The 10,815-nt window shown below is 38.5% G+C and overlaps 1 protein-coding gene across 1 annotated transcript in view; it reads right to left on the bottom strand.

The window, feature by feature from the left end:
• ELP2 (elongator acetyltransferase complex subunit 2) overlaps positions 1 to 10,729 on the bottom strand; it is a 47,796-nt gene extending 37,067 nt beyond the window's left edge. Inside the window, exons 1-6 of the mRNA XM_025886643.2 lie at positions 10,538 to 10,729; positions 8,720 to 8,798; positions 5,977 to 6,047; positions 2,415 to 2,571; positions 2,062 to 2,139; positions 282 to 346 (exon numbers count right to left, since the gene is read on the bottom strand). Coding sequence (XP_025742428.1) covers positions 282 to 346; positions 2,062 to 2,139; positions 2,415 to 2,571; positions 5,977 to 6,047; positions 8,720 to 8,798; positions 10,538 to 10,675 — 588 coding nt within the window. The 5' untranslated portion in view covers positions 10,676 to 10,729. The remainder of the gene's footprint in view (positions 1 to 281; positions 347 to 2,061; positions 2,140 to 2,414; positions 2,572 to 5,976; positions 6,048 to 8,719; positions 8,799 to 10,537) is intronic.
• Positions 10,730 to 10,815: the final 86 nt, after the last annotated feature.

The raw sequence follows: 10,815 nt of genomic DNA on the forward strand, positions 1-10,815 counted from the left end.
TAGAAATAGTCTAGGGGCGCCTGGGTGGCTCAGATGGTTAAGCGTCTGCCTTCGGCTCAGGTCATAATCTCAGGGTCCTGGGATCGAGCCCCGCATCAAGCTCCCTGCTCCGCGGGAAGCCTGCTTCTCCCTCTCCCACTCCCCCTGCTTGTGTTCCCTCTCTCGCTGTGTCTCTCTGTCAAATAAATAAAATCTTTAAAAAAAAAAATAGAAATAGTCTATATTATGATATGTAATTAAGCAGAACATAATTCTAGTATCTTAATGAAATCATTAATTACCTGGTCATCTCTTTGAACGAATAAGTGAATTTTGCAATCATCATCGCCACATGCTAATATTGGTACTGGAAGGATAAAATGAGGCTTTACTGTAAATATTCCATCACATGTTATGATCATCACCAATGCCGGATTCTAAGCACTGCATAAAGAACCCAGGCTTCTACTTTCCACACCCTGAACAAATAAATCGAAAGTGCTCAATAAATGTCCATAGGAATAAAATGAACACTCTAAAATGTTCTATTAAATGGTTACTTAGCAAAGAATGACTGAGAGTCCTCTCCTCCATCCTGTGTCATTTATGATAGAAGTAGTGGTGAAAAGAACATAAAAAACATTTCACCAAGTCAACCAGAAGATTAATCCAAAAAGTTGTTAACCCAACTGAGTAAGAAAATATAAGAGCTATGAGCCCAGCATCATGGCTACTGCACAAAGATTTAAGGGTATGTTTGTCACTTCAAGCATCTTACATTTTATTTGAGAATTCAACAGTAAAACCAAATTCATGAAGCCAGTAGAGAACAAAGTAAAAGGGCATGTAATTATTGCACAACTGAAAGTTGCAAAGACAGTAAATCTTAAAAGTTCTCACAAGGAAAAAAAATTCTGTAACTATGTACGCTCAGGGACATTAATAAGACTTACTGTGGTGATCTTTTCTCAATACAAATATCAAATCATGATGTTGTACACTTAAAACTAATATGTCACTTACACCTCAATTTGTAAAAAAAAAAAAAAAAAGCAGGTCGTTAAATACATAGTTAAAACACTATGAAAGATGAGGCTATAAAAAATTCACATTACCGAAGGACAGCAGATAAAATAAGGACTCTTTTTCTAAGTAAATGTAAACAGGTGTGTTTTTCAAAGATTTCCTCACTTTAAATCAAGTAAAAAATAAAACTCCAGTCACTTGGCCTCAATGTGGATGGGAAGAAACTAAATTCTCTGTTACAAAGCCAGGATGTATGAGTTCCTCCTATCGGGGAGCCCTCACACAAAGTGGGAGCATCACATGAAACGGCGGAGTCGCAGTTCCTGCTGCAGAGGGCATTGGAGGCTGGGGGCTTGCAGGCCTGCCTCTCTCCACGAGGTATGTCCTCCAAGCAACTGAGGTGGCAGAGATGGACCGACTCCCACTGGCCATCAACTTTGTGGAGGATAATTAAAGGTATAGACAGATGGGTTTCATAGCAAAGGGGAAAACTTTCTGTTGGGAAATTTTAAGTGGTCTTGGGCAAATGGTTATTATGCAGGATCTGAAGAGGCTCTCATCCTCACAGAAATGTTCATAAGGGACATCTTCAGTATTTTTTCAACTTATCCTAGACCTTCACCTTCAAAGGGTTAACTTTCCCAAATTAGATCTACAGATGTTGATAATATATTTGATAAATAGCAGTATCAATCCCAAGTACATATTAAATCACTTAAATTTTCAATAGCTATCAAAATTCTTAACACTTTCCCTTAATTTTATGTTCTACACAAAAATCATTTGAATACTGAAAACAAAAAGTACACTTCTGGTGAGCATAGCATAAGGTACAGAGTAGTAGAATCACTATGTTGTATACCTGCAACTATTGTCTAATGTAACATTTTGTCAACCATACTTCAATTTTTTTAAAAAGTATATTATCCATGTCTCAACTTGTTTCATGAAAACATTTAGATACGAAATTAAGACCTAATGTTTCTTTTAGGTTCTGGTTGTATGGAAATATAAAAATATATTGCTGTTTTAATGTATACTTAGCAGGATACTCACCATCAGTATTAGGCAAGTAAGATAAGCAGAGAGCCAGAGTGAATCCATTTTCAAAGTTCAAGGTCTGAAGGCATGTTACTAAGAAATAATAAAAAACACCATGAACAACTAACTCTGAGCTTATCCATGCAGAAAAGTTGGGTAGCATCATCACAGCCCCGGGTGCAGGAGAGGATAAAAGAGGTCAATCCTGAGCCCCCAATGACCATGTGAATTTAAATTATCAACCTTTAACATTACAGAGAACAAAATGACTTAAAACACCAAAAAAAAAAAAAAAATGGTATGTATGTTCTCCTGTCACTCATTTGACAACTACTATTTCATATGGATTATAATGTCTCTAAACCTACCTTCTGAACCCTTTTTAGACCAGATTCGAACGGTAGAATCAGAAGCTGCAGAAACTATCAGTGTACGTAATTCAACATCCGATGCCCTCCTCTGGTAGAGAGCATGCACTGCATAAACAGGTCCTTCATGGCCTTGGAGATGGACTGCTTTTAAAAGCTATATCAGAAAGAATTGACAAAAACATTATGATAAAAAAGGAATTAACCGTTCCATCTGTGTTTAACTAAAAATCACAGAATTAAAGTCACAGTTAAAATCCCTGACCCAGAATGCATCCTTTCAAGTTGAAGAGAATGTAAACTTCAGAGAAGTTGGTCTGAACACAGTAAGGACACACGAACGTGAACAGCCTTTGACACAGCAATTTCCCATCTAAGAATCTACTCTGAGATGCTAACCGCACTAGTGTAACAATAAAAGACAAATGCAGAAAGACATTCATCACACACTCTTTATAACAGTGAAAAATTGCAATTAACCTAAAATTCCTAATATGGAACTGATTAAATTATTGTAGACATACACTGTACCCAATGAAAAGATAACATGTAAAGACAACCACAGCATTGACACTTTTGAAGACTACAGCCAGATTTGTGGAATGTTCCTTCTTTTGGATTAGTGTGATATTTCCTCATGATTAGATTCTGGATATACACTCTAACATCATTACTATCCGCATGCATCATGTCAGGAAGCACATGATATCACTCAGTCCCAATTTTAGTGATGTTAACCTTGGTATCCTAGTAGAGGTAGTGTCTGCCAGGTTTTTTCACTGTGAAGTCAACTTTTTTGGTGATACTATGTGAGATTATACATTGGAATTGGGTAAATATTCTATTCTCCATCAAACTTTTACCAAGTACTTTTAGCATACACTCATACTTGCCTGAATCAAGTACAGTTAGAAAATGAAAAAAAAAATGGCAAACAGAACTAGGAAATCCCATTTGTTTATCAAGTTTACCTGCCTGCCATGCAAAATTATTCACTATGGTATCATTTCTGCTATTTTAGGTATACTTTTTAGAGTTCAAAATGTGTGAGATTCCACCATGTCCTATGAGAAGTGTCTTCTATGATTTGCTGTCTACTGAAATAGAGGGGCCCCTTCAATGCCTGCTCAGTTGTTTTCACAGTTAAGCAAAACTCTGCCACTCAAGATGATTAATAGTTATGTATTAGGATCTGTACACTAACTTCCTGTAATCATTGACCTTTGCCTTCTTTGAAAAATCATTTTTTAAAAACTCAAGTACAGTATAATCTCTTTTATGTATAATCATACACACAAAAGAGAGAGCTAGAACAACGTTCATTAGGATGTTAACTCTGTTTTGTACTTAATTTTCCTTCTTTACACTTTTCTGTATTTAAACTTTTATCACGAGTCTCTATCATTACTCCCTAAAAGATTAAATCTATTGAAAGTACTCACTTTACATTTTTAAGCAGGGTTATGTGTCAACCATCAGAGAATTTTAAAAACTCAAACAAAAGAAACCTCTCAAGTTCACCAGCTTGCTAAAAAACAATGCTCGATCATCAGAGACTCAAACCTCTCATTATACCAGCTTAGAATTATTTCCTTTTATCAGAGGTGTGTGTTGAGCTCCTGTGTACATGGCAATGCATATGGAAAGGAACCCGTAAGTCTCTAAGGTTTCCATGTGTGGACCCTTCCCCTAAATCCTTATTCCCTTCCTCCCCTTTTATGCCTTTTACCCTCCTGCCGTCCTCCCCCCTGTCTGCCTTCACATTCTCTCCTGGCCTCTAAGTTTGCTGTCTGCCATCAGATACTTGCTCAGTCCTCCCTACTTACAGAAGTGTGAGGCAACACTGAGGAAAGAGTTTTGCAAGTATCACCTCAAAATCTCAAAAATGAGTGCTCAAATCATTCTCTGGATTCCTCTGCCAAGATTGGTCCAAACGGGACTTAAGTTTGTTACACTCCTCTTTGCTCTTATTCAAGTCTAGGTACTTCCAAAATCCCCACCTCCACATCTGCCCTCTCTTTCTGAGGACAAGTCTAGATGTCTGGCCAGCAATTCAAATGACATGTCTATAAGTAAATTCCACATATTCCTTCCTACTTCCCTATTTTTCTTTGTAGAAGCACCTTTCTCCCAGAGCCTGAAATCAGAATCCCACTATTTTTAATTACTCACTCCCCTAACACCGGCTCCCACTCCTGTGATAACTAGTCAATGTCAAAATCATCTTCCCTTCAAAAACACACCCCACACTGCTTTCTTCATATTTTTTCCTACTCTAATTTGGCACACTGCTGTCAGATTAATCTTCTTTTGACACTCACATTCTTCTGCTTAGAAATTATCAATGACTTCCAAATGCCTGCTAATAAAGAACAAACTCTTAAAGCTGATATTCACATTGCCACACAATCTTCTCCTATTGTATGTACTTAGTATCACTGCCTACAATGAATTACCTAGGAACATTTCCAAAACTATGGTGTTCAGAGTTACAAGGAATGCTAAGAGATTTAAAAGAAAAAAAAAATTCAAACTTGAAAGAAATTTGGAAAATGCTAGTTAAATGAAGATACTCAACTTTTATCCATGTCAGAACTCTGCAGGGATTTCACTATACGCATGGTGCACTGGGACTCTCTAAAGAAGGTATAGGATATATACCTTAGGTATATACACCAAAGTTATTTCCCAACCTTGATTGCCCATAGATTCCTTTTTTCACATAACTTCTTGAAAGATGAGTAATTCTCTGAACAAACTTCAGAAAACCCTGCCCTAAGGACATCTTAGGCTTTGGTTAAGAACTGGATACTGCTGAGCAGGTGGTCTCCTTTACCACCTGAGCTTTTTTATTCATGCCATTTTTCCTACCAGGAATTCTTGCCCCTTAAATTCCTCCCAAGGAAACCATCCCACACTTTAAGACCCAACTCAAAGGCCACCTCTTAAAACTCTACTAAACTCACAGCACCATGGTTGTGGTACAGCAAGTTATAGCACATATCTATGGAGCTACCCTTGTACTTTAGCTATTCAAGCACATTTTGCCATCAAAACCATGTACATGAATCATAAACAAGATTCTGCCTCCTCTTCATCTTCTGCATGACAGATGTTCAAATGTCTAACACGCTTTTAATCTTTGCTTACAACTAGAAACAACCTAGTGTCCATCAACAGAGATCCATCCATAGTCAGCAGCACGTAATATAACATTACTTAGAATTAGGTACTCTATACCGACATGGTAACAGCTGTCCTATGAACACGGGCAGTGTTAATTTTTGCTATCACTGAAAAGAGAACAAATGGCCCCTGTAAGTGCAGTCTGAGAACTATTCCAAAGAGATGGGAAATTCACAGAAATGAATGACAGCATATGAATATGAGAACAAATATCAGAGGAAAGGGTACAGGGCATGTGAAGTACAGAAGATATAGGATCTGGATTACTGATAAGAATGAAGCAACTTCATAAAAGAACACAGCAGATATGAAAAAAAGAGCTGAAAATAAAAGCAGACATAAGTTATTTCTTATAACTATAAACATGTTTACCCACCTGATTATTCTCTATTTCCCAGTGAATCACTTGATTATCAGATCCTCCAGAAACTAATTCGGTAGAAGAAGCTGGAAAAAATTATATTTCCATAAATATTTTTATTTTTTCCCAGCTATTTTGAGAACTTTCAAAGCTATAGAAAAGATATAAGAAAACTCATATACCCCTTACCTAGACTCACCAACTGTTAACATTCTACCACATTTGCTTAACATCTCACTTTCTCTATATATGTATATGCATAGACCTCTTTGTTTATGGCAAACCATTTAAAAATAAGTTGCAGATATCAGGACCTCTGACTGTTAAAACACTTTTTCATATATCTCCTAAGAACTGGAACATTCCCCAACACCACAATACAATTATTGTATTCAACAATTTTAATTGTTGACACAGCATCATTAATGTAACATATAGTCCATATTAAAACTGCCCCAAATTGTCCCAGTAATGTCTTTTATACCTTTTTAAAATTTTGAATCTAAGGACCACACATTGCATATTTAGTTGTCATATCTTTTTAGTCTCCTTTAATCTAGAATAGTTTCCCAGTCCCCCTTTTTTGTGACAATCAGAGTCCCAGACAATTGTTTTGCAGAATGTTCCTAATCTGGATATATCTGGTTGTTTCCTCATGTAAGATTCAGGCTAAACACTTTTGGTAGGAATAACATATATGAGATATTATAGTCAGCTGCTGTTATCAAGTATATGACATATTTTTAAAATAAGACAAATATTTCAAAGTAGTTTTTTTTAACCATTTACAACTTCTTGTTGATAACAAAAGGATTAACAACCAAAAGCGGGGTGGAAATAATCAAATATCACTTTAGTTTGGATTTTCCACTTGTTCGTTTCTTCTGGCTTATGTGCTAGATACTTAGGGGAAGTGGTGGGGAATTGTCTAAAGGACATTAGACTTGTAGTCAGAAGTCCCAGGTTCATGTCCTAACCCTAGTGCCAGCCAGCTGTGATATTAGGCTTTAATTACTTCATACATCACAGAAATTAAGCCATTTAACTACATGACTTTGGAAATTACTATAAGGAACATAAAAATAATGTGTTAAATTTTAAAATATGAAGTAGTATTTTTTTAATCTTTTTAAGTAGGCTCCACATCCAACATGGGGCTTGAACTCATGACCCTGGGACCAAGAGTCACATACTCTACTGACTGAGCCAGCCTGGCATCCCTGAAAATATGAAATGGTATTATTAAAATGTTATGTTCACTGATACCTGGGTTAAGAAAAAACATCTTAATTATCTGGTGATAGAGCCCTAATCTTAGAGGAAACCAAACCTAATAGTTATAGATTACAGTGAAACACAAGCAATTCATTTCATGTAACCTCACTTTTAAAGGGAAGATAAAATATACTAGCCCAAATTAATATTCTATAATAAATCCCTATATAGAAATTCAAGTAGTCTTTGATGTCACTTGGTGGCAATTAATATAATTACAATTGTGCTTTAATATCTGCACCAACAGCCACTCTTTCTACTATTTTTACTGACCTAACATGACTAATCCTGCACTACGAAATGAAATAAGTAGCTTATTAAACTTTTTTTTAATGTCAGAGATAAAGTCATGGCAAAGTCTTACTCGTTCAGAAAATTCTGCATTTGCTCATGGCTCAGAATGCTCTCAATAAATGTTTATGGAAAGGAAAATAAAATTAATTCAGAGTCCATAAGAATACCACAGTAGGTATATATAAGACATCTGAGGAAATTCCACAGGATTTCAGAAGCACCATCTAAAAGCAATATGTTAATTAAAAGTTCTTGACTCAGAGAATCTTAGAGATAAAAGAGACCTGGAGATAATCTAGTCCAGTAATCCTCAATTTTTTTGGTATCAGGATTCCTTTACACTCTTAAAATTTTTTGAGAACCCCAAAAGCTTTTGTTTATATGGACTATGTGTACCAATATCAACCACATTAGAAATTAAACCAGAAATTTGAAAAATACTTTTTTATTAGTTTACTCAAAAATGATGACGAACCCCATCACACGTTAACATAAATAACATTTGTGGGGGGCTGGAGGGGAAATCCCTATATTTTCCAAAACAAAAAATTAATGAGAAGAGAGGCACTGTTTTACATTTCTGCCAATCTCTTTAACATGTGACTTTATTAGAATACAACTGGATTTTTGTATCTGCTTCTGTACTGAATCTGTTGCAGTATGCCACTGTGTACGTGAGACAGGATGAGAATGAAAACTGTGAATAACTTCTTGTATTATTCTGAAAATAATTTTGACCTCACAGGTGTTGTGAACCTCTAAGGTCACCCGACCAAGTTCAAGCATTTACTTTTCAGGTGTTAACAGAGATGCAATGTCCTGCCTAAAAACGCAATAGCTTGTCTGTGGCAGAAACAAATCTCAAGCCAAATCCTCCGAATCCCAGCCTGCACCCCAGCACCGGCCCTGCTTACAGGCTTTCAGTCAAAAACTGTGGACAATGGAGAGGGTCTAGCCAGAGTCAGGGGCTGTATCTACCCTCATCCTAGGCACTGCTATGTTATCCATGGTGTAGTTCTATGGAGTACAGCTCAGATATTTCACTAGGCATCCTGTTTTTCTTGTTTTCCAACTGCATAGTATCAGATAAGCTAATGTTAAATTAACACAACTGATAAAAGAAAAATGACTAATAATACTTTATCAGAAAACAATTGAGATCAGCTTTAACAACTAGATTAATACTTACAACCATCTTGGTTACAAATCCACTGTACGCAATTGACTCGAGCAGTGTGACCATTCAGGTTGGTAATAACAACTCTTTTCTTTACAGAAGAAAACACCAGTTAGTAAATTACAATTTATCCTACAGAGGAATTAATAAATTAATAGAAGTCAGTTATCAGTGGTTTTGATGCCAATAAAGTTCAGGATTACTTCACACCAAATCACCTCTCTTAATTCATAAACTTTAAACCATCCATTCACTCTAATGTGTGTCTGCGTTTTTCCACCACTCCACAATTCCTATGTCCTGTGCTCTCAGCACACTGAGCTCTCCGATCTTCATCTGCTGGCTCCTACTAATCACCTCCATCCTTCTCTACTGGAGAGCCTGTCTTGACACCCCAGGCTAGACAAGGTAACTCTTCCTTGTGCGCCCACAGGTCTCAGGGCCTACTTCCACCAAGTTTACACCAATCTGAGGGCTTTACTGAGCAAAAATTCCTCAATAGAGGAATTCACAATTACTGGATTCAAATTCATGACTCAACTTTGCATACCATGGTTGATCAGGTGTTGGGTCCTTCAACCTTAATGATACAAAGTTACCAAGCCACAACTACTTCCTCCCTCAAATAGCAGATCCTTTCAGGGCCTATAGCCAATTCCCAGCAGCTTCTGAGACTATTGCTTTCAGCAAAATCCCTCCACACTTGGGCTTTCTTTACTTCCCACACTGGTGACGATATTAATTCTCTGGCTACAGTGCCTGCCTCTTCAGAGCCCCTTTCTCTACTGCCAATAGCACCAACTTCCTGTTTGCTTATATGCCAAGTGAAATTCTCATGACGAGAAAAAAGTATGCAAAGTAAATGTTAAAAAACTAGTATATTTCACACATGTTATTTGAAGTTGTGGAACAACTTAATCAAATTTCCCTGTCTCTCTCACTAGATTAAGAATTCCTTGATGGTGAAGAATTATTACCCATTATCTCTGGGTCATCACCACCCAGTCCAAGGCTAATCCATAGAGGGTCCTCAAAAATTTGCTGAATATCGGGGCGCCTGGGTGGCTCAGTCGTTAGGCGTCTGCCTTCGGCTCAGGTCATGATTCCAGGTCCTGGGATCGAGCCCCGCATCGGGCTCCCTGCTCTGCGGGAAGCCTGCTTCTCCCTCTCCCCCTCCCACTGCTTGTATTCCCTCTCTTGCTGTGTCTGTCAAATAAATAAATAAAATCTTAAAAAAAAAAAAAAGAATGCAAAAACTAGGCACTTTAAAAGTTAGGTAGGTAACGCACTAAGAGAATAATCAACTGACTGGGTGAAATTCAGGGAATGTGTAAGTCCTGCTTTATAACTACTGCTTAGGTCCCTAATCCCTTTGACCTTTACTCCAACAGCGCCTTCTTTAAAATGTCTACTCCCAAAGCCAAAATAAAAGTGATATTTCTTTGAAACTCAATACAAGCTTATTAAATAAGTCTGAAGGAAAATACAGAAATGAGCACCTGTGATTATGGCTTTCATCCATACCTAAATTGCAAATCCTTTAAAACCCAAACTAGTTAACAGTATGACAGTCCCCACGGAAGGCTTCAGAAAAGGTGGTCTTTCAGGTGGGGTTACGTGGGGCTAACAGGCCACTGGCAGGACCTGGTGATCCCAGGCTGTCGCGGCGTGCGAGAGGACGAGGAGTGAGTCCAGCGCGTCCATGGGAGACTCCTCACCCACATACCCTCCCCGCCGCTCCGCAAGAGCGTCCACAGTCCGCCCCGAGCGCACGCAGAGGATTGGAACCCCCGAAGAACATGGAAACGGGCGTCCGGCCACTTCTCCTACCTGAGGGTCATACAGCACCACGGAACAGGACGTGCCGAAGGCCAAAAGTCCCCCGGGCCTGGAGCTCCAGCTCAGAGCGCCCCGCACCCGGTTTGGGCAGCAAAACACGTGAGTTATCTCCAGCACCGGCGCAACCATGCTGCTGGCTGGGCCAAGGCCGAGACCTGGGCGCGCACTTCCGCCCTCGGAGCGGAACTACTCGCGCGGTCGCCTCTCCCGCTGGCGTTATCCGCACCGCGTTTCAGAGGCGGCCGAGGGCGGGGCGGAGGCGGCCGAGG

This window comes from Callorhinus ursinus, unplaced genomic scaffold (genome assembly GCF_003265705.2).
Source record: "Callorhinus ursinus isolate GAN/ISIS: 27379988/994484 unplaced genomic scaffold, GSC_fseal_2.0 scaffold11, whole genome shotgun sequence".
NCBI classification, from domain to species: domain Eukaryota; kingdom Metazoa; phylum Chordata; class Mammalia; order Carnivora; family Otariidae; genus Callorhinus; species Callorhinus ursinus.